This window comes from Scleropages formosus, chromosome 17 (genome assembly GCF_900964775.1).
Source record: "Scleropages formosus chromosome 17, fSclFor1.1, whole genome shotgun sequence".
Taxonomy (NCBI): domain Eukaryota; kingdom Metazoa; phylum Chordata; class Actinopteri; order Osteoglossiformes; family Osteoglossidae; genus Scleropages; species Scleropages formosus.
In genome coordinates this window covers 5,998,147-6,023,279 of record NC_041822.1, presented here as the reverse complement: position 1 = coordinate 6,023,279, position 25,133 = coordinate 5,998,147, and the positions used below count along the sequence as shown (strand labels likewise).

Sequence of the window (25,133 nt, the reverse complement as noted above, 5' to 3'; positions counted from 1 at the left end):
GCAAACTGAAGTCTGAAATTATAGTTTTATCAAGCTCAAGAGTATACAGTTTTGGTTAAAATGGAGTCACAAAATGGTTATTTCATTTCTAGGTATTTTTTTGTTCAGTAAATTCCAAGTTTGGTCATATATCTGAAATATATGCATACGGTCACAAACATCTGTGTCTGGGCTGGGAGCAAGTATTCAATAGTTGGCCTTATCTGATGCAAACTTCCCATTAGCAGAGCTATACCGAACTATTCTTTCTTCACGGTTTGAGATACTAACCAAAAACAGGCGGATTATAATAATAAAAGGCGATAACCTGTTCAGTACACCAGTACACTTGTTTTGTTTAAAACTGATAAGACCTTTTTTTTCACATCTGCTGTAATATTATGAGTGGAGCTACAGTGTTCAGCACTTTTTTCCTCAGCACAGCTTGAGCCACAAAATCATCAATACCAATCACAATACCAAATCGGTTGCACAGAGCACTTGAGAGTTTCTGCCTACATTGCTCCTTTCAGCCTCTTAAGTGTAGGTGTAGCCCTTTCCTTTGTTACCACCCATTTAATTAGAAACATGCTATATTAACTGTGCTGTATGAATACAGGGGCAATTGAAAATGCGTTGCATTGAACTGGTTTTTTTAAAAAAAAGCATAAATTGGGATTTAATGAAACGCCCAGTTCTCTCATGCTGTGAGGCCTGCCGGCTTTGTCACTGTGAATGCCACCAGGCAGCTACTCTCCGCCCAAGGCCGTAATACCACCACTGAATGTGGCAGGGCCCTTTTTTGTGTCTTTGGTGAGGTTGTTGGACTCTGAAAGGCCCGTTGTTGGTCAGCGCTCTTCAGAACACAGGAGGTTAATGGCGATAATGAAGAGATTAGCTGCTGGAGTTAGGCTGGCCACTTAGGGCAGTATCACCGGTACGAGCCATATTTTCTCAACTCTACTGTGAGTCAAAGACTTTGTATTAAAAAAGGGTGTCACAGGAGTCTGTTTTGATAATCAGCCCTCCTGCATATCCCCAATTCACTGAGAGTGGACAGATCAAATGCTTTGCATCTGAACCGGCAAAACTGTGTTCTGCCACGTGGTCGGTTCGTGTCTAGCTCCAGCAGACTGGGTGACGGAGATGCCCCAGACAGTCGGTGGTTTGCCCTCCCACCCCCTCTGCCCGAAGCCTGTCTCCTCCAGGGTGGGACAGGAGACTGAAGGGGTCAGGAGCAACACCTCTGAGGGCTGCAGCCCATTAGAGACGACAGGGTGTCATACGGGGACCCCAGAAGTCCCAATTAGGAAGCATGTCACCGCAATCGCAGACTGTTTGTCTCTGCTATAATGAAGCTGTGCTGCTGTCAGATGCGAAAAGGAGGATTAAAGACCTTTTCATCTCCCATGTAGGCCCTCCTTGTGATTTCTTTGAATGAATTTTAAAGCTTTTCATTATGCATTTGTCCGTTTAGTTTTTTTTTTTAAAGAAAATGTTGTATTTGCTAGTACTTTTTTCCTTGAAAATACATAGTGTTGAGGGGTGATGATTGCAGTGCAGCATTTATTATTGATTATAAGTGTTTCTCTTTTCATTAATGCCTTGACGGACATTCGCAAAGCATGCTTATGCGCCATACAGGAAACAAGAGTTTCCCAGCACATTCCGTTTGCTGGCTTTGAAGTGTGCTTCGGGGGGCAGACACTGGGAGTGGGAGGGCGAGGGAGAGGAGGATGGAGAGAGAGCTGGTCATTATGAATGCTAAACCCAGGGCAGCGTTTTTGATGGCTCGCCTCCCTGCGTACAAAACAGTCCGTTTGGCCGTCTGCTCCGCCAGGCTTTAATTAAGATGTGCCCAATGGCAGGAACCCCCTCGTAACCCCCCAGCCCCCCAGTCCACCCCCCACCCGCTGTGTCACAGCCCAGCAATCACATACTCTCAGATGGTCCGGCCCATGACTTTGACCTTGTGCGTGGTCCAGCGTTCCCCGGGGAACGGGCCGCCTCATGAGCTCTGATTTCACACTCGTGGGCTGGCTGGCCGTGCCGCGCCGCGACACACAATGACAGGGAGACAAAGGCCTTTGGAGCGCACCACGCAGAGGACTTGTTTCAGTTGGAGAACCAGAGAGGTGTCAAGGAACAAGGTTATGGGCTACAGAACAGCGCCTTTTTAATAAAGAGCTCACAGTCCTGCATTGAAACACAAAGAATTCCTCTGCCCCTCTCTCTCTCTCTCGCTCTCTGTGCCACCACACTCATCCTCTCCATTCCCTCAATATACTTAATTGCAGTGTTTATGCTGCAGCACCTCTGCTCTGGGCTGTAGAATTAATGGAATTACCCAGTAAAAAAACACAGGGATGAACAACTGGGATGTCAGTTCCACAGGTATTTGTCCAAACGATGTGTTCATGTGGTCTGCATTGAGGTATTTCAGATACACAATGACTCCTAATGTTTGACAAAGTGTTAAAAGTAAGCGAATCAAGTAACGGTGACCTTAGAACATGGATAATGATTAAACTTTGTCTTAATGGCCATATCTGTCATTAAACATAACACATTAGGAGCCTGTTGGCAGAAACATTATACAAACACTATACAACATTGAAAAGCTTCTCGAAAAATTGTCGTTGTTTCAAATTCTTTTATTCTTTGGTATGTTATTTCTGAATGTATCTTTTAAACTGAAGCACAATTTATTTTTATACAAGCTACAGTATGTGGTAGTTTTGAATAAATGAATGTTCTGACTTCATGAAGTTATATTCTTCTCAGATGTTGCATGCAGAGTCAAAATCAGCCATCCATACAGTTTTCCAGGTTTCAATATTTAAGCACATTTAAGATATTGCTTCAGAATGTCAGGGTTAAGATGTTAGTGACATAATCTGTCCTGCAGGTAATTACACCAAACATTGGAATTTCCATTGCCTTTCTTAAAATGCTTAAAATGCTTCACGTCATAAGTCGCTGTCCTGTTTTTCAGTGGTAATGGTGTTAAATTAAGTGAATAAAGATATTTGGAGATTTTCTTTACTGTAACAGAGATGTGGTCTTGCTCTGTATAACTGCTTTTTTAATATTGTAAACAAATCTAGCTCATGGTTATCTAGAGACTAGAATAAACATTCATGCTTTTTATACACCCAGGATGGAAGCATTTCAATTCAGAAAAAATATTAATCGTTTACAGCTTGCCAAATTTTGCGATCACATAGACAGATCTGATTTATACAGTTTATAATAAAAGCTGTGTTTGTACATAGTTTTCCAATTTTTTCCAATAAACATTTGACATGTACTACACACTAGAAATTTTTTTTTGTGTTAGCACGGGCAGTAGGTTTTAAATGTAAAGCATCAATTGAAAAATTTTGAAAAACTAAAAGCATCTTGATATGACACCCTAAATGCACTTTTGCCATTTTCTTTATTTTTGTTTTTTCTTCATGTTAACACACCTTTAATGTTTACTCATTGTAAACTTTATAATCATAACTGATGCATATGTGTCTGAAATGGAGAGGCCTGGAGACAATCAGCATTTTCCATTGGTCATATTGAGCTTTATTGTGGTTATTTATTAATAACACACTTCAAGCTCTGACCTTGCCTTGGTACTGTATTTATACAAACTGCAAAGATTCAAAGATAATATATAATACTGCACACACAAGCAACTGATAAATGTTTCATCCAGCCTGCAATTAAATATTGCAAATTAGGGGGTTTTTTTATATCCAGGGAATTAGTATGCTTTTTTCAAAACCTTGTTTGTTATATATAGTCTTCCAAATGGTGTGTGTGTTTTATCCAGTTGTCTGGATAAAAGTAAAGATCAAAGCTGGAAAATCAGCTTGTTGTTTCAAAATCATTTCATACTGTATGTTTTTTTCCCCCCAAATTTACAAAGAAACATTTACATGTGTTTTTGGTAATGGATGCCAAATATACACACACGGTATGTAGGGCATCAGCTTTGATTAACATTTTTGTTAAACATTCCTCTTTTATTATTGCAAAACTTGCATTTTAAAATAATATGCCACAGTTTTCTAAATGATTTTGAGCTTTTTTTTTAACTCTGTGATTTTTCATAATCATTCTCTGTGATTTTGTGACCTCATTCTGATCAGTTTTGGTGTCGCATGCTTTAGCATTAATAAAGCACTAGCATTCTAACATTATTTAATACAGGGACACTAATTAAGGGAACAAATTTTTGGAGGCCTTCTGTCAAAAAACATAAAAATATACTATTAATAATACTAAAAACCTGAAACAGCAATTCATGTAGAAAGTGTTACTCTGTAAAAAATTATTTCACAGTGCATTTGCAATCTTTTCCACAGATGCATTTCCCAGTGTATGTTCTGGAAGGACATAAAGGCATTCTTTCACATATAGATGCTTCTGTGCATGAAAAAGAGGCCTTCGCTTGTGTCGTGCTCCTTTCTGTGTTGTCCTGAAAGTGAAATGCAGAGAGCCACATGGATCTTGCCGGAGACGATGTCCTGTTTGATAGGGCTGAGGACAGAGTTGCTCGTCTGCTTATCATGCACATCCCTAGCCTCTAGATTCATGTAGCAGGACTATGATAGCATGCTCTGAAATACATATATCAAATAATTGTAATAATGATAAACTGCAGCTTAACCCGACACATTGCCGGGTCTGCGGGACATTGTAATTTCCTGCCTCGCTGTGGTTCACCTCCCCTTCATCTGCTCCCTGTGACCGGCCACTGGATTAAACGGGAGCAAATAAGCAGAAAGGGTGATAAAGTTAATGCACGCCTTTATCTGATTGCTCCTGTTCCACCCCCATCGTAGGAAAGAGTGACCCCTTCTGCGTGGTGGAGCTGAGCAACGACCGCCTGCAGACGCACACCGTCTACAAGAACCTCAACCCCGAGTGGAACAAGGTGTTCACCTTGTAAGCACCTCCCTGTGCTGCACCTGCCCCCCTGGAACAGCATACGTGCTCTTTGCACACACCAGTTCTCCTTTTAGTAGCCGAGTGCTCAGAATGTGTTCGAGAGACCGGACAGTACCCATAGCCACGGTATTGACAGAAAGGTTGTAGCGAGAATTCACTCCAGAGGAATCCCGATGCAATATCGATTTTCCGTTTGCACAGTGTGTATTCTTGCTCTTACTGATGCGCATTTTCAGTGGGCTACGGGTTACTGGATTAGTGCCGTCATCAGCTAAGCACTAATCATACAGTAAATTCCATTGAATCTGATAAGGTTTTTTTTTGTTTTTTTTTTTAATGACTCTGTATTGTAATTTAATCTGAAACCTGTGAACAGATAAGAGTCATTGGGGCATTCCTTTTCCATCCATTTCAGTTCACCATAAAAGTCATTATCAGTGTATTTAAAATGGTCATCATATTCTAGAATATAATGGAAGCATGATCTACTGAATGATGTTTTAAAATCAGTTGGACCAGGAACGTTTGAGTGAATTGAATTACTTGGCTATTAAAATATATATACTGTACTGTTCAGGAAAAAGGCAAGTTTTCAGAAATATCTTTAACGTATGTGTTAAAGAGAAAAAGAAATGGTGGGTAAAGTATAGATTAATTTGTTAACATTTGTCAAAACTTGTCTGAAATTGTCTTTATTCTGTCAGCGAATATATGCATATACATAGTGTGGTTAAGCAAAATGTTCAAACCGTTGGATTTTGTAAAATTTTCTGTATAGTATTAATGGAACTGTGTATTTTTAGGATGGAGTTTATAAACACTTTAAGAATTATGCACTTAAAGCGTATTGTGATACTGCAGAAAAAAAAATTAAAATTAAATGTTAGTGTCATTTAAGTATAATAGTATATGCAGTGTGGTGCGTAGTAGTATAAATACATCACTAGTGTATATGCAGCAAAACAATTGTAGTGGATATGGTACATATTTGCATGCCTTAAGGATGAAGAAAACCTCTGAAATAATTTATTAAACAAGGAAAGATTAGTATTGTATGTAAATGTTTGTGTACCTTATTTAAAAAAAAATTGTTGGAAATTTATCAGGATTCATCTATGCTGCGTTTTATGCACCTGCTCGAGCCATTAACATCGGTGCATCAAGTGGAAAGAAACAAACTAGATTTACTTAAGAATCACATGTCTGCAACTATGTCTCTTTCCCTTAATGTAAAGAACACATAGTATTTTTGCTGAGATGTACGTCGCTTTGGAGAAAAGCGTCTGCTAAATGAATACATGTAAATGTAAATGTAGTCATTTTAATTTGAAAGACTAGCTGTTCAACATTTCTAACTTATTTTATTCAAATTGTGTGCACAAGCTTATTTTTGCTAATTGCTTCATTTTCATAAATATTTTACATATTAATTTACATTTTAATTTTCCATTTTTTGCATTGTTAATATATTTAATTTACTTCATAAAATTCAGAATGTTCAGTGTAAAATTTGTGGAGCGGAAATTCATTTTAAATTCCCAGAGAAAATTCTGTAATCTAGCTATCGTTGTGGCTTTAAGAATAACCTAATTTCCTCTCATTAGTTGTCCCCTTTGTAGCCTACATTTCAAAGAGAGCAGATCAGGCAGTGAATTACACTTTCTCTCTCTCTCTCTCTTTTCACGCCCGCATTTTGTCAGACACGAACCATTTAATGAATTAATTTTGTCACAAGTACAAAGATCCCAGAGACATTTAGTTTTAGTCGTCAATAACCGCTTCGCCTGTCTTCTTGTGCCCCTTGTTATGCCTCCATTAACAAGCAACGTGAAAGACATCCATTCGGTCCTGGAGGTGACGGTCTACGACGAGGACCGCGACAGGAGCGCCGATTTCCTGGGCAAAGTGGTCATCCCCTTGTTAAACGTGAGTCCGGTATCATGCTGCTGCTGCTGCTGGAATAAAATAAAAAAGGAAAGAAAAAAAAAAACACCAAAAAAAGTATTGTCCTCTCTTGCCTATTTTGTAATCATAACAAAATGAGTACAATGGGGAAGAAGGAAAAACTGGAAAAAAGTAATAATAAATAAATAAATATACAGTATAGATATATATTAATAAAGAAGTGGTCCTCTGGAGCAGCTGATTCCCCCGGACAGTTAATTTCTCCCTGACAGTGGGATGCTGGTAATGAACAGGTACTTGTCAGAGTTGCCACAGTTGTTTTGGGTTCTCTGTCAGATCCAGCAGCTGGGGGTCAGAGGTCAGAGGCGGAGTGTATTCAGCTGGGTATTGCGAGACAGACGGCTGTCATGTCCTTTTCCCACAGATTCAAAACGGTGAACGGAAAGCTTACGTCTTGAAAAGCAAGGAGCTGACAAGGCCAACAAAGGGGGTCATCTTTCTCGAAATGGACGTGATTTTTAACGCTGTAAGTCGCTTTTCTTCTCGTCTTTCAATTTTTTTATTTATTTATTTATTTTAAAAAAAAAAAAAAAAAAAAAACTTGTTCCCTCCGTTTCAGTTTGGTCATTTTTGTTTTAATTATCCAAGAGGAGAGCGTTCCCCCCGAATCCCCTTTGTCTGCGCGTGCAGCGATACTCTTCCTCGCTCTGCCGCCATTTTGGCTTCTATGTTGGAGAGATGGCCGGGCAGGGCACGCGGCTCCAAGCCCACGCTTTCAGCAGATCAGCGCACGTCTGGCTGTTTGCTTCAGAATGTACTTCGTCGGTCTTATATTTAGTACGCGGCGGTGCATTCTGCATGTACGTAATTACGGCAGATTGGGTCACCGCTGGGCATTTCCCGTCAATGTTTTTCCTTGTCCCCTGACAGGCGAAAGCCGGTCTCAGAACTTTCGTACCATCAGAGCAGAAGTACATAGAGGAAGAGCCCCGTGTCTCCAAACAGGTAACGCAGCCGGCGCATAAAACCTCCCAATTACGGGCTCACAAAAGCAGAGCTCTGAAACGGTGGCCTCGGTTCACTTTGCTCTTTGCCGGAGTGACGGCAGGGCGCGGGACGTCCGCGAGCCTCTGAAAGAGGGGGTTTTCTTCCCCCTCTTGTTTGGCCCGTGAATAGGAGTGTCATGCTGTCAGCGCGGCGGCCAGCCTGCGAGCCCTCGGTGCCACAGGCGCGCCGCACTTCATTGTCACCGCGCTCAATGTGTCCGCCCAACAAAGGGCTCAATCGGAGGGGCCGGCCCAAATCAGACGTGTCACAAAATGCTGTTTGGGCAAAACAGACATATTTCCTAGCCTTTTGTCCTGCCTTCACGCTGGGGGATGCACACGCTGCATTTTCTCCGTGTCCGGCAAAGTTTTTTTTCCACTCTTTTTTTTTTTCCTTTTGTTTCTCCTGACTTTCGGTAAGAACTTGGGTCAAGCGTTTGAATGATGATGTCACGGATTCCTCAAGAACGGCCTGTCAAGGAGCGTTTCGTCAGGGGGCTGCGACGGTGCCCGACGCAGCCGGATGTCGCGATAAAGCAGAAAGCGCCTAAACACGCAAGCCTGCGAGCGGCCGAATCCACGTGTGTATTTGCGCCATCTTAGCGTCAGGTCTCGAGTTCCGTACACCCTCACGTCTTGTACTGCTTTGTCACTCGTGCGAGTGAAAAACCGAGAAATACCCAAGGAATATTAATTGAGTCGCTGCACGGTAAATGTTACGATTTGCAGTGATCAAAGCTCGAGAGCTGAAGGCCATCGTCGTGTTTCATCTGCGCGAGTACAGTGGGGGAAGAGTTGTCGTTGGCAATTCACAGCTGTAGTCTTGTGAATTATAGATAAGACGAATATTTGGGAGCCATACCTCCTCATAAATATCTTTGAAATAACTTTTAAATGTGACAAAACAGACAACCTGAATTCGGTGACGGCTGTATTTAATGCCCGATTGGGTGGGTTTCGCCGCTTCCTCGCCGTTTTGTTTTGCGGTTTCCCAGTCGGAAAGACAGGTCTGCATGATTATGGCAATTTGCTAGTTGCTGGCGGGACGCCAAACCTCTGCAGGGAGTTGCAGTTGTCTGTTGAAATGTCATTATTGTTTTACCCCACTTCAGGTGGGCTGGTGACTGTTCCGGTAGTTTCTCGGGTTTGCTAGAGGAAAGTTTCCGTTTTCTACAGATGGGAGAATAACAGCGGCACCTGAACTCGTCTCCGTGTCATTGTCCATTCTTCCAAAATTCCTGTGAGCGCAGCATTTTTGGGGCCCCCGAAAGGACTGTTCTTCTAGCGATCGTATGGTTTGCGTGGCTTCAGTTTTCACTCTCCGTATGATCTGTGTGTGTGCATCAGCTGCGTGTGCTTTTGACCCCATAGATGCTGCTGCAGAACTTCACACGGGTGAGGCGTTGCCTCGTGTTCCTCGTCAGCACCGGCTACTACATTAACAGCTGCTTCGAGTGGGAGTCTCCGCAGAGGAGCACCTGCGCTTTCCTGGTAGGAGCATCACCGCGCGCACATGCACACCCACACACACACACACACGCAGGTCATCCCCATGAATCACCCTCCTCTCTTTGTCGGCACTGTACGTACACTTAATAAATTCACCTTGAAGATGTGGCGCTTTGTGGGGCCTGCATGTGTCTCAAAGCCACTCTGGCCCTCAGGATTTAAATATCGTTTCCAGCTGTAGCCCTGGCCGCTGGTATCGCTTTGGATTGTTACTGGTTAAACCCAAGAAACACATTCTGGAAGAAGTGTAGTAGTTACAGACTGGCAGCTGCAACACTGTTTTTGAGGTCTCAGAACATCATCTTTTATGTATTATGTATGTATTCATTTAGCTGGTGCTTTTCATCAAAATGGCTTACAGTGTTAAGGTACTATGTACAATTTTTCTGCCCATTTTCACAGCTGGGTAATTTTTACTGGAGCAATTCAGGGTAAGTACCTTGCTCAAGGGTAATAACAGGAGGAGGGATTTAAATCTGGGTCTTTTGAGTCGAACGCAATACCTCTCTAATCGCTACACTTACCTGTTGCTCCGTTTAACACTTTGTCGTGCTGCATGTGAACCTGCTATTAAATACACTATGGTGGTGGAAGGTTGCGGGTAGGTGCACGTGAAGTACCTGCTGCTGGAGATGTTTACCGAAACCTTAATAGTAATTCATTGCTCTTGGTATAAGGCTAAGATCTCACTTGTCCAGCACAGGGCGGAGGCCTCCCGTTGGATGGGTCAGCAGAGATAACGTGTCGATATCTTGAGCTGCATCACTCTGTCCTACAGCACTCCACATTGCAGCATTCTCCACAGGACCAGAACATGGTGTGCATGTAATCACCCTTTAATGGTTTTCCCACGTGTAGTAACCGGAATATGTCCACACAGCTCCTGTGATGTGGGTCCAGGCATGGATTCAAATCCAGCGCAGTCAGTGCAGAGTCTGCATGTTGTCCCCATGTTTGCGGGGGTTTACTCCTTCAATCCAAATTCATCTGTTTCAGATCGGTTGTTGCCTCTATATTGCCCTTAGGGTGTGGGATTGCCCTGCGGTGGACTGTAGTCCCATCCACAGCGTACCCTGCCTCATGCCGTCTGCTTCCAGGACGCACGCGGTCCACTGTGACCCTGCATCGGACGTTGACGCGTCTGCATCCAAAGCTCTCCTTCTGTCGAATGTTATTCACTTTTCTGCATTGTTCTCGGAGGTGTACGCTGCTTTGGAGAAAAGCAAAGATGTTAAAGGAGTGGAAGTTTTAGAATGTGGTCAACAAGATCAGTCTTGGCTATAAACAGCCCGCAGTTGAAACTTTAGTGGCTTGCGGTGGTATCCCAATATTGACAGATACCGAATCCTTTCCTAATTGTAATTTTATTACCCAAAATATGACCATTTAGGACATTATCATTTCTAATGAATGGAAGAAATGAACCTGTCCATGATCTTATACGTTGACAGTGGTAGCATGTTGTGCGTGTGACTGTGACTGCGACTTAGTACAGTAGAAGTCTGCAAATGTAACTTTGCACCTTGTGAGGTGGGAACTACATCTCAGTCCACGTGGAGTGCCGCGCCACCCGACTTGTTCGTGCTTGTGTCATTTGGAATGTCAAAGGCATCAGGTGACTCCTAATGAAACTATTTCAGGAACTGTAATAAATAATAATTGTGCTTTCTCTCTCACTCCCCCCCCAGTTCTCCCTCTCTTTGGCGATGACACGTGAAGGGCCCCATTCTGCCACACTGTCATTCGCGCCCTGTGTTAAGCTGGAATGCATAATTGGACAACTGAGTTCCCATCAAAAGGACACTCTTCCTTAAGCTCCCATATTGCTGAATTGTACTACAAGACAAACTTCTAATCCTTCATGTGGTTCTGCATAAATTGCCAGAGGAAATGGCTGTCAGCGCCGGGCCAGCCGTCGCAGGGGCTCTAAGTGCCTCCACACCCAGCATTAACATTTGGTATTTGACAAATTTTAATTTCTGTGTGGTGTCGGAACCAGGAGAGCAGGTCGCTGCAGCTTCGCCTGGGACAGTGGAGATATCGTATTGATCAGTTAACATTTTGCTTCAGATTTTTTTTCCTGCTTGTCGTGAAAATTAATGAAAATGTCAGGCAAAAATGTCAAGAGAGTCATAAAAAGCATGGTAGCATTTGATTGCTTTCTGTTATTTAAAAATAAAACAAAATGTACACATTTTTAAAAAATATTATTTGTGTAGCCATCTCCACTGATTTTAAAATAGATTATTGTTGATAAATATAGTTTGTATTTTTAATAGTTATACACTTCACAGGTTTAGAAATGTGAGCCCTTCTTAAAATGTCCAGTGTTAAAATGTGAAATGTACAGAGTTGTTGATTAGCAATATTAAGTTTATGCAGAGATTTAGTGACTTTATAAAGGGGAAGCAGGGAGCGTTGTGATTAGAGCTGATGTCTTGCACTCGGGGGACACACATTCAAGTCCCCACTCCTGCTGTAGTACCCTTGAGCAAAATCCTTACCCCGAATTGATACGGTAAGATGCTCTTCTGTGTAAATGGGTAAATCATAGTAAGCAGCGTATTGTACCAACCTAGCACTGTAAGTCAGTCATGAAAGAAACCATTAGTTGAATTAGTTAAGAATAGATGCATTTTTTATGAAAAAGGCCAATATATTGTTAGGTGCATTTAGTACCTGACCTCTTTTCAATCACCTGTACACGTTCTCATACTTGATCTTCTCTCTACATTTAAGAAGGGTCTTAAAACTCTCCTCTTCCGGACTCACTTCTCCCATGATCTCTTGGGTGCATGTTAACGTGTAAATGTTATTCTCAACAACTTCGTGATCATAACTATCGAATAAGGGATAAACCTTTGTGCAGCTACTCGTGTGATATGCATCGGTTCATATGGTGGCTTTCGACAAATTAACTCTTAGAATCGTGTGTCTGCATCCAAGTCTCTGTTTCTGCTGATGTAATGCACATGCTATATTTTTCACGGAGACGTTCGTCGCTTCGGAGAAAGTGTCTGCTGTGCGAATAAATGTACATGTAAATGTAGGTAACTTCCCATGCTCGCAGCACTTTGAGTTTGAAGTTATTGAAAAGAATACCGAAGGATGGCGAGTGCGTGCGAAGTCCTTGTGACAGCTGCACACATCCAGTTGCGCAGGCAGAGCCTTTGCAGAGACAGGGTGCGAACACAGTGCTCTCCGGCTGAATCTTTCCATGGTGGGAGAGCCGTTGCCGCTCGCTGCTGCTCTACGGTGTGATGCTGGAACAGGTTCAGACCGAGCTGTTCTAAGTGCCACGTTAGCACACGCCCACTTACGTATGGCTGTCTCATTTCGCTTTTCTCACTTCGGAGCTGTCGTTGCGAGAGGCTTCTTAATTACATCACTCATTTCTTTAAGTACCTTGTAAAAGGGACCATCTGGCCCAGGTGATGTGTTTCTGGGTAGCTCGATACATCTGTTTTACACTGCACACTCGCATGGCGCGACGTCGTACCGTGGCGCCCGGAGGAGAGCCCGCAAGGAGGACTCGATGTCCTTTCTGCAGCCGTCACGGCCGTCCTGTTGTGCGCTTTTGGGACGTTGCGCTTGACACCTTAGCTTCACGATGGTAACCGTTCCCAAAGGCGTTTCTCCCGCAGCCTTTCTGCCAGCCTCCCCAGCTCGCTTTATTTTTCAAAGGTACATCTGCAGATGAACGCTGACAGCAATTTGACAGCATGTTTGGCACAGCATTTTCAAATATCCCTTCAGTGAGAGGTTATCATGTGCTTCCCCTTATTTTCAGGTAGGGCATTATTGGGGGGGGTGCGGTGGCGCAGTGGGTTGGACCGGGTCCTACTCTCCGGTGGGTCTGGGGTTCGAGTCCCGCTTGGGGTGCCTTGCGACAGACTGGCGTCCCGTCCTGGGTGTGTCCCTTCCCCCTCTGGCCTTACGCCTTGTGTTGCCGGGTAGGCTCCGGTTCCCCGCCACCCCGTATGGGGCAAGCGGTTCCGAAAATGTGTGTGTGCATTATTGGGGGACAAACTACTGTATGGAGGTCTTCCGTGGCCTGCGCCGCATCCGTTACTGTAAGTGTGAATACGTCGTGTAAGTTGCAGACTTTTTGCATATGTAGTTTAACGTGACGACGGTTAATGGGAACGTTTGCATTTTGTGAAGTAACGCCGCTATGTTTGGTGCAGCGGGTCGTGTAACGGCGAGAGCTGTTGCCAGGTGCTCACCCTGAACTGCGCTGCTAAAAGTTGTCTGAACGAGTAAACCATCGCAAGTAGCTAGCATGTCGACGTGACATTGTTAGTCGCGCTGGAGAAAGGCGTCAGCTAAGTGAATAAATGAAGGTAAGTAAGTGTAATGTAAATAGTGTAATTATTGAAATTAAGCAAAAATGCAGCATTAATTAAGGCTGCTGTAGACTAGACACTACTAGACGCTTGGAGAAATATTTCCGAGGTGGTGGGGGCCGCGCAGGGGAAACGCAACGTGTGGGGCAAAGAAAGAGTCCTTATTACACAGAGTACAGACCAGGCTCGCGAGACCGACACTCAGGATGAAAAGGAAAAGGAAGCCGAAAATGGGACAGGTACAGCTGAGAGGAGTGTAGATACAGAGCCGGCACCTTCGGCGGCTACAGCAGCTCTGTGTGGTATCAGATGTAGCCCTACAGCAGCTCTGTGTGGGACGCTGCTCAAGCACTTGTGTATATCCAGAGCCATCTAGGTGGGCGCACACCGGTACAATAATTGCCCCTTTCAAACCTTTCCGAACACACCGAGTCATCTGAGCCCCTGTCTCAATCTGCTCGCCGTTACCCATGCGTGCGGCCGGACCCCGCCTGAATAACGGAGCGGCCCCGTCCGTCCGGGCCAAAGGCAGCCTAGCGTGGTGGCCGCACCCGTCACCCCAGCCTCGGCTCCCACGCGAGGAGACCTGCGGGAGGTCGGGCAGCCGCTCCGCCTTTCTACCTGAACACCTGCAAGCTGAGCCGTGCCTCCGCCCTCCCCAGGGGCAGGCCCGTTGTGGGACGCGGAGCGGGGCCTCCCGCCAGCTTCCCCGCATGCATGAAAGACAAGTTTGTTATTGCTCCCCGGAGCACAGGCCTCGCCGCCTTTCTCCACCAAACAAATCTGCCGTAACTTTATCTGCGCCTGGGCTCCGAACTGGGAGCAAATGGGCTGTGCATTGTCTGGCACGGGAAGGGAGAAGGGGGAGAACGCCGCATTTGTTTGGAAGCAAGAGAAACGATCCCGGCCCTTTTATGTTCGGTAAAGTAGGGCTCTTATCAGTGGGAGAACCCAGAGAATGGAGCTGCTCCTGCTGGAAACTGGAGCGCACCTCACCTGCTTTGCATTAAGGTAAAAGTTCACCCCCGGAGAAGAGAAACACGTGTCCGCATATTAAATATGTAGTGGTACTCAGGTGGCGCTCGTAAATCGGGATGTCTTTATATTTAAAAGGGCACTTTTGGTGGTCGGCTTCTGTTCTCACTTTCCACCGATGCCTTACTGGAGAATTTTCCTTGCTTTTTTCTTCCCACTGGCATAACTGTTGCAGTATTGGTTTTAATAACTGCATAAATTTATTTATTGTCTTAGATGCACTGGAGCCTATAGCTGTACGAGCGGAGCATCGGATTTCATAGCCTGTTTGGGAGGGCGCTTCCAGGCAAACGCAGGAAGAGGTTTTATGTTTGGCCAGCAGGGGACACTGCAGCACCACTGTGTCTGGCTGAGACATCTCCAGGCGTGTTCAGCACACAGTGTTTAGGAAGGCAAATCCAGCTCACAATGCATGGTTTGCTAAAAGAGCCACTGCTGCCACTGCTGAGAATGTTTTCATTATGAGACGATACCATTAAAGGCAGACCTGCGTCCATAACACTGCTCACAACTCTGAGATGCCTTCACATCGACGTCTTCCTCGCTTTGTTCCGAATGTTTGTATTTTTGATATGTTAGTGATGCCAGCCAACCTGCTGTTGTAAACTATAAGCTGTTTGTTTACGTTTCACGTACATTTGTAGGTACGGATTTAAGAAACTTTGCATCTACGCATATATATACGTTTGTTCTCTTAAGACTGCCTTTTCACGTCTAAGTTTCACGTTCCGCAATTCAAGTCTGATATATTTGAACTCCCGTTTTAGCAGAAGCGAAGCTCATCTAATATTAAATTTTCTTTTAGCCCTTTTCAAATACTACACAACAAGTGAGGGGTCTCATTAAAGTCCTCCGCTTTTTTTCTTACATTTGAAAACTGATGCGAACACAAAGTTTTGCCTGCATTTGAACACATTTTGGCCAGGATATTAAAGGATATATGACAAAGAATTTAAAGAAGTCTGATATGATTAAACAAAAAAAAAAAATTCTCTGAAATTATGCTGTTAAATGTTGATACTTTTTGGAAGTCTGTATCAGTGTGCTTTCTTCAAACCGGTCCACGAAGCAGCTCATTTAAGCTGGTGTTTATAAGATATTCATGAATCTCAAAATTACTCTTGGCACCTATAAATAGTTTTATTCTGCTACATACATATTTTTTTTTTTAAAAAAAAAAGCACATACTAACGGATTTTGATAAATGAAAGAAATATTTTTTCACGCAAGCAAGGGAATTGAATTGAATATGGAATTAATTTTATTTTAAGTCCCACCTCATCCGAGGTTGGAGTTAAATTCTTTTGAGGGCTAATTTGGATGTCTTCTCTTGTATTTTTTTAATTCCGTGGAGTTCTGTATGCTCCATTTTGTGGGGTAATTTGTATTTTAGTGCTGTTTTTCCATCTCTTTATTTAGGTTATGGTGGCCAAACACCTAAAATGCACTGAAGAAAAAGTGAACCTACAATGATTTTCGTACAATTAAGGCAACAAGAGCGGACACCGGTTGTGTCGAAGTTTGCCTCTCACAGCAGACACACGGGAATTAAAACAATGACCATACAATGGAGAGCAGTGAGCTTACCACAAAAATGTAAATTTCTGTTATTGCTTTTACATTTAATGTGTCCTTGTTTTTTAAAATTATTTTGAATTTTTTTTTAAAAACATTTTCGATTCTTGAACTTTATATGACAATGTACTTTGCACTTTCCTGTGACAGGACCATGAACGGTATGTTTCCGGAATATTGTATTACATTTGTTTTAAATACATGCATGTAGTTGTTCAGTTGGAATGAAGCGGAGCACAGCAGAAGTGCGGCAGTTCAGATTAGCAGTGTAATTCTGTAATGCAGGCAAACATGGGGAAATTTGAACTGCTGAACTGTGCTATCGAGACGAACCGGTTGCACACCGACAATAGCCATGAATTTTTAAAGAGCTGATTTCTGTCTCTTTTTTTTTTATTATTAAATGCTTGAACCCTGTCTCCAAGTCGCCTATCTTCACATCTGCCCTCTCCCAACCCTTAGCTTGCCCTGGAAGCCACACCATGGGGTATTGCCGGCGGGGTGTATACGGCCCCTGGCCCGGGTGAATGGCCTCTCCTGAACCGCAGTAGGGCTCGCTTTTGGTGGGCCACGGGCTCGGGTTCCACGGGCTGTCGGCTGATCCCGGCCGACGGCGAAAGTAAGCAAATGTGGAGGGCTGAAGGCAGCGACAGGTTAAAGAAGACTGGCAGGGACAAAACAGGCTTTTTGTCCCTTTATAGGGCAATGAAAAATGTCTTTGGGACTACACCGTAAAGTAAATCGGTCGTAGATAAACGTCAGATATTGCCTGTAGATTAATGGCAGTGTTCATTTATCTAATAAAACATAAGCAGGTATACGAAGGATATAACAGAAAGCACAATCCTCCTGCATTTTAACAAACAAACTACTTGATTTAAATAATGGACAATATTTTCCCCAACCAGTCAGGATTACCATTTATATTTTATAAAATGTGAAAATGCTCAATAAATAAAATAGTTTTGAGCTGTTTTTAGCAAATCAGTGTAGTAATTTGGATGGGCTATGAATTATATATCACAAGGTTATGGTTTCGTGGCGGCACAGTTCATGGATGAAAGGGGTTCACGTTGTGTTTTCGGGGAGGAAAGTGATGTGGCGTGCGAGCGGTGCTGGTTTGGTGTCGGTCGAACCGAATGCTGAGAACACACAAACAGAGGCAGGCTGGGAAGGCACCGAAGACGGCGCGCCCCCTCCGAGCTGCCGCTGCTTGCAGAAACCGCCAAATTCTCGAGGTTTACCCTGCGTGTCCCCAAACAGGCTTTTATGACAAATCCCTGTGCCGTTGTCCCTCGCCACCTGGCGGAGTTGCGTCCTGGACATGTCGGTTCAAGTAAACTGTTTTTTGCTCTGAGCATTATCCAAATGAACCGGCACATTCCGTGTATTGTTGAAGTTGTTGTTTCGCATTTGAAAATTCAGCACAGATGCGCGTGTATAAATGGTCATGTGTGCACTTGTGTTTGTCTGGCTCTCAATGCTCTTAATGTGAATTTAAGTGTACAGCTTCAGTTCAGAAAAGCTGGAATGATGAATTTGCGCTCTTTTTCTAACACGGATTAAATTTCCCCGTGCCGCAGTTGATTTCACTAAAAGCCATTTGCGTGCGTGTGTGTCTGCGTGTGCATTTCCAAGCCCTGTTCTGAGAGAGGGTGTGTGTGTGTCTGTGTGTGTACGTGTACACTGACAGCAAACTGGGCCAGCAGTAGGTGGGCTCAGCCCGGGGTAAAAACGGTAGGACACACCTGCCCCCTTTCTGGGGTGCGGAGGCCCCTTCTGGAAGCAGGGAGGCCTGAGCTCTCAGGAACTGGGACTGGTGGACGACATACTGTCTTCTTTCAAAATCCTTTTAATTTTGTATGGTTTTGATTTTGAAAATTACAGTTACCAAACTAATCTTATAATATTTTCATATGGAAATGAAATGTGATTTTATCGCTCAACTTTTGATTAGATCTCACCTGTCTCGATGGGTCTTTAATTCAAAAAACTTGGTAATTTATAGATATATAAAAAAAAGTCAGTGTTGTTTTTTTCCAATTTTTCTGCACTTAGCAGGATCTGGAAATTTTTTTTTTTTTCAAAAATTCTACTTGTATTGAATATCTTGCAGCTAATATATGGTTTTATTGTCTGGCTCTGGTCTTCCAGACTCTTTTACTGAACATAGTATATTGTATTTACAAAAAAACATTTTAAACTTTTTACATTCAATTTCAGCATTCAGATTTAGGTGAAATCTACTTTTAAAACTATATTCGAATCATGGGAAATGTGCTGTCCAAAGCAAAACTTTGTGTCGCTGCAATGTAGTTTTACTGTTTAACCATAAGTACTATAGTTAAAGTTCAATTTGCCATTTGCACTTTATCACCTTCATTTCTGTTACTTCGCTTTCATATCTTTCAAAAACCCATAGGTCAACATAACAAAACAAAAGAGCGTGTTTGCACACAAGACACGTGAAGGCAGCGGCCAAAGAATATAGAGAGAGTATCTCTACCTGTTTCAGTGGCGAGGAGCCGGCGGATCAGAGGGATTCGGCAAACCGCCGGGTCCCGGGTGCAGCGCACGGCTGTGGGCGCTCTCACGGCAACATGCTCCTTGGCTGTTTCTATTATCTCATTAAAGATTATGTAGTAGATGGAATGAATAAATGTCCTAATTGCAGGGCCATTGGTGGATTATAGTCATCATGGGTGGCAGCCATGCACTGATTATAGAGCTTTCATTCCATTTCTTTCCATTATTCTCTTTTCTTCAGCCCAGTGCAGGAATGAAAGGATGGCACAGGTGGGAGTTTCTGCTGTTTGGCTTTGAGGAGTTCAGAGCTCAAAGGAGTATTTGCGGAGAGAGCATGGAAATGACAGCTAACGTGTATTAAAACACCCGGACACAAAAGCATTGGCAACTTATCATTATCGCTGATGGCGGCCGCAGGGCCCATTCCGTGGCCCCATGAGGGTTGCTTTCATGGCTTATTTACGTGTGGTCTGAGAGGCGTAAGCGCCAGTGAGGGCCACAAGTGTGGCGGATACGGGATGAAATCTCAGGTCACCGCTGTCTTCTCTCCTCTCTCTGTCTCCCAAGCTCTTTGTTGTGGTGGTGTGGAACTTCGAGCTCTACATGGTCCCACTGGCGCTGGTGCTGCTCCTAGTCTGGAACTATGTTCTCATTGCCTCGGGGAAGGACACCAGGCAGGGCGATGTGGTGAGTCCCACTGCGTCGACATCAAGTTGTGTCCCTTTGCCTGCCACATTACAGAATGAAAACAAATATATATATATATTTCACAATATATATTGTACACACGCACACATATGATGGCAGAACTGAGAGAGAAGCACTAAGATCAGTGTTATTAAAATAGAAAGTTACTGATGTCTGTGTACAATGGAATAAAAATGTACTGAATAAAAAGCTGGTTAAATGACCCACATTAAGCCAGTTAATAAGGATTTTTCCTTTATTTGTCTATGTTTTTCCCAATGAAATAAAGTCAAAGCAGTGACACGCAGGAGGTCCCTCCCCCCCCCCCCCCATATGGGAATGTGTTTATTACCCGAAGACAGCGCACCTCTTTTCCATTCGAAGGCAAAAGCATGAACAATTTGGTGATTTGTTTAAATAAATTGCTCTCCTGGCAGCTTTAGGGTTCAGAGTAAAGAGGTCACATTTTTAATAAACTCTTTAAAAACAAAGTTTTAGTTTGTCATCAATACACAGTTTTAGAGAGAGAAAGAAAACATTTCAGTTTTGTAAGAGGTAACGGGGGAGGCAAAATGTAATTTTCATCTCTGTTTGAATTTGACAGCAAATCTTTATCTTTATGTAACGGGTCTGATTTAATCGAGCCTATAATGAGAAGTGAACACTATTACACATGACCAGCAGCATTGGTTTTGTAATATGAGCCTTTGTTTCTTGGACGGTGTCCTGTGTGTGTTCCACGGGCAGATTTTTCGATAAAACCTTTACAAAGGAAAGGAAAGGTGTGTGTGTTTCCTGGGTCCATGTCCTGAGCTTTTCAAAAACAAGCTTGTAAGAGCAGCACGGTGTAGTGACAGCGATTTTTTGAGCAGGACTATAACAATATAGGTTAGGTCAGAGTTCAGCAGAGCCCCGGGGTTTGCGCTTGAAAAGTACTGGTAGACGTACAGTAAGAGCACAAAGATTATGGCACGTACAGTGGCCTGACTAACAGCAGCAGAGTGCAGACGGGGAGCCTGGGACTCAACGGACTCCCTCCATGCGTTTAGAACTGTGATTTTTACACACCTTCACTTCTTCTGCACTCCTATAGAGGGAGACATTGTTTGAAAAGACAAACACACACATATGAGCATAAGCGCTTGTGCGTAGAAAAAAAGCTTTGAACATGTATTTTTTTTAAAAATGATGAGAGTTGCAGGGTATTGTCCAGAAGTCAGCCATGACCCTTTCTTATACGTAGATATAGATATGGTTTAAAACTTATCTTACGCAGCGTTTCTGACTTCGGTGGAATATTTGGAGCTGCTCTGTATGCAGTTTTTTTCACAGTGTTTAATATTCTGGGAATACTGGGAAACGACCAGGAGACTGGAGGTCAGTTTGGAGGTGAGCAGCGCTGAGGGAGGCCACTAGGATGAGGTCGCTGGCTTGGTCCGGTTCCGATGCGAAACGCATGAGAACAGCGGTGCACCTCTCCTCTCCTGTTCCGTCTTTCCCTTCATTGTTCTGCATTTTGACGACTGTAACCACAACAGATGAGTGGCTGAGGGCTGGCGTAGCCGGCAGATTTCCGCTCGTCGGCACAATAAACAAACAACGGCGTATGCTTCCCATTAGCTGCAACTGAGTGACGGGGGAGACCTTGTTGTTTTTCAGGGTAATTAAAGAAAAGGGAAAGTAAGTTCATTATGAACCACAGGGAAGGAATTTGGTTTTTCCCCCCGAATGGCACTGGGTGTGTAGAGCAGGGATTATCTCATAAATATTAGTGCCCAGCATAATGAATCCATTCCTTTGCTTGATCGTCGCATTTTGTTTTACCCATCACTCCTTTAACAAGGGACGACAGCAAGGAATGCGGTCCTGTCTGATAGTGGAGATGATGCTTTCTAGGCGTTCAACACCTACAGCACAGATGAGCACATCAGTTAAGGGCAAAGCGTATCTCCTGCTTGAAGACCGCATTCGCAGCGATGCTGGAATTGACACGACGCTTGGACCGCGGTCCTCCGGGCGAGACTGCATCCTCTGCTAGCCGTTCTCACCTGACCTTAGATGTCCACTGCAGACAGCTGGGCAGGCAGTAATTTCAGATTACACTAATACACAGTCCCCACAAGTCCACTGACACACAAACCGCATGTTGCCATTACGTGACGTGCAACAAAAGCAGGAAAATAAGCTCCAGACCACTTCGGAGAAGGGAGCCAGCCATTTCTCTCTGTCCCCCAGGCTGGGAATGTTCGCTTGGTTTGTAAGACATCCAAGTATTAGCATCTGTACAGATTCGGATGGCGGGGCGACATAAATTCCGTTTTGGAACCTCCCCTCTACCCCAAGCCCATCGCAATGCTGCCTCCCCTGTTTATTTTCACAAACAATTCCATTGTGTGGCACATATGGTGGGAAGTGGTTTACATTGTGCTCTTTGAGAGTCTGGATTCTCGGATTCCTCGTGGATGCTTTATCTGGCGGCTTGGTTGCCCTGACGGAGAGGTGGCCGCCTCTCTCGCCTAGAAAACCCTACTGCTAATCACTTTGAAAAACACGGAAAATCAAACCATTGTGTTCCTGAGGAGGTCAACTGCTTTTCTGAATGCTCAGAAAGCAGCGCTTTCCAAAGTCTGTGATGAGACTATGCTGCAGGAATCCGGCATGAACCCAATCCCCCACCCCCTTTTTTCCTTAAAAATCCCCTCCGTGTTTCACAAAGAAATAAAACATTGATGGGGTCTGTGTCTGTGTGTCATTCATTTTCTGTTGTGAGTAGACTAAGGACTATACTTTATTCAACTGTCAAACCGGAAGGCTAAACCTCCGCTTTTAACCTCCAGCCAGCTGACCCCGGACAATACTGGAAAATTACTCCTGTGCAAGTCCCCATGTGTTACTGCTTCCAACGATATGACTTTTTGTCATATTTTGTCATTGTCTGAGCTACTTTTTCAACATTAAAGGCTACATTTCACAGATGTAACAACCTTCGGCAACCTGCTACCCGTGCCCTGTACATCCCATGATCCGCAAAGCGTGTTGCCATCACATTTTGTAGAGGCCCCACACTGGTGGCTGTTGAAAAGCCGGGAAACCTGGCAGTGGAATGAAGCCAGGTGAAGGAGCAAGGCAGTAAGCAGCCCCACGGGCAGGGAGAGGAAGCCGGCTTGGTGCGTACGGCACCGGGGAGGTAGGGCGCCCCCCCCCACCCCTCCGCCCCACACCTGCGGCGGTGCTCTCCGGGAGGCTCCGGGAAGCGTCTGTCGGGCCGAGAGACGGTGGGCTCAGTGAAGCGATGGACAGCTCAGCTGGAGTGGAAAACCACAGGGCCCCGAGCTGCCCTGGAAGACCTGCGCAGCTGAGCCACTGGCCTGGAAAACTCTTCGCCAGATGTTGTTAAGGCACTAATTATAGCATACATTGTCATGTGAGTGAAACACACTGATATCTCTGTCACCAGTGGATGTGCAATTAAAGCAGCTCGTCCAGGAGCGGCTCCCCGCCAGCGCTCTACACGGAGCGCATGCTGCAGTTTTGCATGCTACGGAATCGCTTCTCGATACTTCCTTCCTTCGTGGTGCGGCGGAATCACGCTACTTGTGTTTACCTGCTGAGCCGAGACGTGTCTCCAGTGTGACCTACTGAACTTGTAAGTCATTCGCTGACCTCTCATGGTTTTCCTGAACCAGTTCAATGTTGAGAACTGTTCTCGAGGGCGGTATGCTGGCCTGAACCGTGGCATTTCTGCCGAGAGTATTTGGAGCCAAGTCCAACTTCTGTACCTGCTGTCCTGTACTGAGTAGGGCATGAAAGAGAGTTGTACTCCTTTCTGTTTCCTGTGTAATTGGCCAGTTCTGTTATCCTTGGCAAGGACTTACATGTTGATGTATTAAAATTGCGTGCCCAAGGGCCTCCCCAGTGGCACATGGGTAAATTGCTGTGTTCCCTGCCGCAGGGACCCGTCTTGCAGTGCCACACCAGCCATCTGTGGCAAGGCGGCCCGCGCAACACAAATTGGCCCACGTTCCCTCGGGTGGTTGAGATGGCTGAGTTCCTCACCCCCTCGTTGCTCAAAGCGACACCTGTGGTCAGTCAGGGTGCCTACAGGCTCAAACGGGAGAGTCGCGCTCCCCTCCAAGCGACATACCGGACACGGCTAACTGTTGTAGTAGCCGGCTGGCCGCTCCGCTCTGTCTGCAGGTGCTAACAGAATCCAGAAAGGACGCAGAGTAACCGAGACACGTCAGCGTTGAGCGGTCAGCTTAGGTGTCACCGTCTGCCTTAAGTGATTTTCGAAGTAGCGGTGCTCTGAGCGCCCGAGCATATGGCATTAGGTCAGCGTGTAATGTGACGTGTGACGTTCCCGAAACCGCAGAACGGGACCGTGGCTTTTACGAGAAGCAGAACCTTGGTTGTTTTTTCGTCATGTAGCAAATGTCAGGACTGCAAATTAATGTCAGCTTCCCAAATAGATGTTGTGTTTGGGGAATAAGAAGGCAGATATGAGGCGGGCGGATGTCAGATTGTAAGTGGGCTGTAACGATTGATAGATATCTCAGTGGTGCTTGTAAAGTCAAACCTCTGGTGGGAGAGCCAGGAAATAAAAAGAAAGCATATATTGTTTGGTATTTATTCCTATATCTTTTTAAAATCAATATTTAATTTTGCCATAGTTTTTTTTTTTTTGGTTAGTCGGGGTAAAATATTTGAAGCGGTTATCAATGTTGATAAGAGCGTCCCTTCCAGAGCCGTGGCGCTATTGACCGGCCGTGTAATTTGGAACACGCTGCACGGTGCGAAAGTCCCGCTGCAGTTTCCCTACAGTTTATTAACAGTCTGATGCGACGTGCAGTCGAACCGCAACATCTTAAAATGCCGCAAACAGGCGTCGTTCAGGTTCTGGTAGGGAACAGTCTCAGAGAAAGTTCGCATTGATTAATTCCGCCGCACGGCTCCCAGCGTGGAGTCGCGGGACAGCTTCGGGTGTCACGTGAGGTAGCGGGGAAGGCCGAAGTTCGGTTGCAGAAGGCGAGAACAATCATCCTGTTTTTCACGTTTTGTACGTTGCGGAGACATCAAAGCCGAGCCGGTGCTGATTTCCAGCCAAACACCACTGTTTTCCCTTCATTTACATTCCGGGGCCATGCAACGGAAACAAAATGCCTGAAGAAATGTGTTTTTTTTTTTTTTTTTTTCATAATTTTTTTTTTTTTTTTTTTAAATTTCTGTTGTTTTTGTCGACTTGTTTCACCCTATGCGTCTAATTTAAAAACAAACTGCTTCGATGAGCGCTTCATGAATAAATGATGCACTGTTTTCTCTTCCGCGAGCGTGGCTGCTTTAAAGGTGGGGCGTTGGGAAAAGGGGGCCTGTCAAGCCCGCCCCGCCAGCCGAATCAAAACGGGCGTATGTCCCGGATCAGGCCCCTTTGAAGAGCACCCTGTCAGGCCCTCAGATCCAGCCCTCATTTAGGGCACGCTGCGGCGCGTTCGCTTCTCCCGCGGAAGGAGGAGGGCTGGAGTCCGCCCGCCGTGCACTCGGAATAACGACGAGCGGGGAGCAGTCGCATGGCCCTCTGGGC

At 44.6% G+C, this 25,133-nt stretch overlaps 1 protein-coding gene across 3 annotated transcripts in view; it reads left to right on the top strand.

Moving 5' to 3' along the window:
- Positions 1–25,133, top strand: part of LOC108938619 (multiple C2 and transmembrane domain-containing protein 1-like) — a 118,805-nt gene that overhangs the window by 65,474 nt on the left and 28,198 nt on the right. For 2 of the 3 annotated variants that reach the window (XM_029259468.1, XM_029259467.1), the window contains exons 11-16: positions 4,821–4,923; positions 6,750–6,852; positions 7,256–7,357; positions 7,762–7,836; positions 9,249–9,368; positions 19,436–19,555. In XM_029259468.1, the coding sequence (XP_029115301.1) occupies positions 4,821–4,923; positions 6,750–6,852; positions 7,256–7,357; positions 7,762–7,836; positions 9,249–9,368; positions 19,436–19,555 (623 nt within the window). The remainder of the gene's footprint in view (positions 1–4,820; positions 4,924–6,749; positions 6,853–7,255; positions 7,358–7,761; positions 7,837–9,248; positions 9,369–19,435; positions 19,556–25,133) is intronic. The other variant, XM_029259469.1, reaches the window with a different exon arrangement.